The sequence below is a fragment of the Penaeus vannamei genome, chromosome 22 (genome assembly GCF_042767895.1).
Source record: "Penaeus vannamei isolate JL-2024 chromosome 22, ASM4276789v1, whole genome shotgun sequence".
Classification (NCBI taxonomy): domain Eukaryota; kingdom Metazoa; phylum Arthropoda; class Malacostraca; order Decapoda; family Penaeidae; genus Penaeus; species Penaeus vannamei.
The window spans coordinates 31,166,702-31,169,201 of record NC_091570.1 but is presented as its reverse complement, the minus strand read 5'-3'; the positions used below and the strand labels follow the sequence as shown (position 1 = coordinate 31,169,201).

Below are 2,500 nucleotides of genomic sequence, written 5' to 3'. Positions count from 1 at the left end.
GAAACTAATGTATGTCATTATCAAGAAAATCATGGTACAGTTCAACATGGCTGTACATCCGAGCCATGATTGTTCGTTTGTCATACAGCGACATCTAATAAATCAGAAGTCGAAATGATAATTAACAGGTTTTGACTTTTCGATATGGAAAAGAACATACTTTTGAGACATTTTGCAAATATATGTATATATATATATATATATATATATATATATATATATATATATATATATATATATATATATATATATATATATATATATATATATATATATATATATATACATATATACATATATACATATATATATATATATATATATATATATATATATATATATATATATATATATATATATTTTTTTTTTTTTTTTTTTTTTTTTTTTTTTTTTTTTTTTCTTTCTTTTTTGAAAATGTTTCTTATACCATTACATGTGACTGAAAACTAAATTCGACTTGCCTCTCGTTTCCTAGAAGGGATAGACAGAAATCCCAGAAAATGTAACTGATACAGCCATTATTTTCGCTCATTTCGAAATATGTGTAGACATTAACAAAAATAAACTATTAGTGTTTATATAAAACTCTTCTCTTGAATTTTATCTCTTCCTTAGCCCTAAACAACTGCGAGAAATATATACTGCAACGAAAATCGAAAATACATTTCAACAGCGTTATTGTTAACTATATCGTTTATTTATTAATTTATTTTATTAATTAATTCATATATTTGTTATTATTTATTTATTCATTTTTGATTGCGCATATGTTGCTACTCGATATTATTGAGAATATATATTTTTCCCGCATACAGATAATAAAACTTATGTTTTGCTAATTTCAATGACTCCTCACTTTTATATTGTTATTGTATCGCAAAAGCTACGTTCGTAGAATTACGGTGGTAACTGGCTTACCTTGGTATTTTAAACACATCGTCGATTTTTCATATTAGCTGGTTTAGAAGGTAACGATACTTTTTTCCTGCCCGTTCTATGTCGTACATTTTCTTGAATTGTGACAATAATTTCCAATCTAGAAGTACAATTTATTTTCGTTTATACCTATTTCACATCATTGAAGGCCATCTACTTTTTTTTATATTTCTGACGTGAGTAGGCACTTTGGAATGGACCGGTTGTAAAAGGAATTATAGTTCTTAACCTAGCTTAGAGGCCAGTTTCAAGAGGTCATAGTGGAGTGAGGGCAGCTATAGCTATAAAAGCAGAATGGTGTAAATTATTTCCAAAATCATTTAGAATGGAACTGATAGTGCGTATACCTCCCAGTTTTGCTCATGTTCACTATATCTCTATGTAGATATTTCATCTTTCGATAGTCGTATCTTGCCACACAGAAGCATGTATACTAAAATTCAGGTCTCTTAATCTAAATTTTGCTTCAGAGAAGAGACTGTCACTGAAGATAAATTGTCTCACTTCTGCCAATATTTACGTGTAATAAAATATATAAAATCAATAATGTTACAGATCGCATTATCAATGATAGTTGCGGCAGCATCTGCTGCAATCGAAACCTACTCTTTACCACCTGGACACTTGGATGGCATCTCTCGAGGTGTAGATCATTCAGCTGGCGCTGCCCATTCTCACCATGCTGCAGGAGACCATGGATTTGCAACTGGATGTAGGAATGGCGAAGTCCTTCACGTTGATGGTACTTGTGTTCTTCCAGCGATTTCAAGGAAGGTGTACGTCTATGAGATTCCCGAACAGCCTCAAGAACCCAGTGGCCCACCACTTAATATTCCACCACCACGAGTCAACCACAACGTCGTGTTTGTACGTCTACCCGAAGGTGGACCAGAGCCTGAACCCATCATTCTTCCTCCTCCAAAGCAACAAATTATTGTCTACGTCCTTAATAAGAATACTGAAGAGGGTCAACGTGTGATTGAAGTACCAACTCATCTTCAGTCCAGTCCCGAAGTTTATTTCGTCAACTACCAAGACGGAGAAAACCCGGCTCTTCCCATTGGTGTTGATCTTGAGACTGCTCTCAATGCAGCAGCAGCAGCGAACGTTCTAGTCCTCGGTGACGCCAATGGTGGATTTGGTGAAGCCGAAGGTGCTGCTGGAAGCCATGGTGGAATCGATGGAGCCACAGGAGCGGTCGGTAGTTTCGTATCGAAATTTGGAAACCACAGAAAGTTCAACGGCGTGCCTACGATTCTATATAGAACCCCGTAAAAAGAAATGTCTCCAAGTATAGTGATTTCCCAAGTGAAATAATGCAAATTACATATTTTCAAATGCACACAGTAAGAATGTGGTATATGTGATAAATGAATTGGAAATAAAATGTTTTTTTTAGCAGATTAGTTTATTTTCAACGCATTTTAAGAAAGGGCAAAATAAGTACTCATTGGTATAGATAAATGAGAGAACTATATGAATTTCTCATCACCATCAATATACGTTGACATAATCCCCGTTCTTTGTCATCCCGAATGGTATAGGTTGGCATACATGTAAAAAT

The 2,500-nt window shown here is 33.8% G+C and overlaps 1 protein-coding gene across 1 annotated transcript; it reads left to right on the top strand.

Annotated features, from left to right (window-relative positions):
• Window positions 1–1,245: 1,245 nt before the first annotated feature.
• LOC138865835 (uncharacterized) lies at window positions 1,246–2,333 on the top strand. Its single transcript, XM_070137179.1, has 2 exons — window positions 1,246–1,273; window positions 1,492–2,333. Exons 1-2 carry the CDS (start codon window positions 1,262–1,264, stop codon window positions 2,209–2,211), a joined length of 732 nt encoding a protein of 243 aa, XP_069993280.1. The 5' UTR covers window positions 1,246–1,261; the 3' UTR covers window positions 2,212–2,333.
• The last annotated feature ends 167 nt before the right edge of the window (window positions 2,334–2,500 follow it).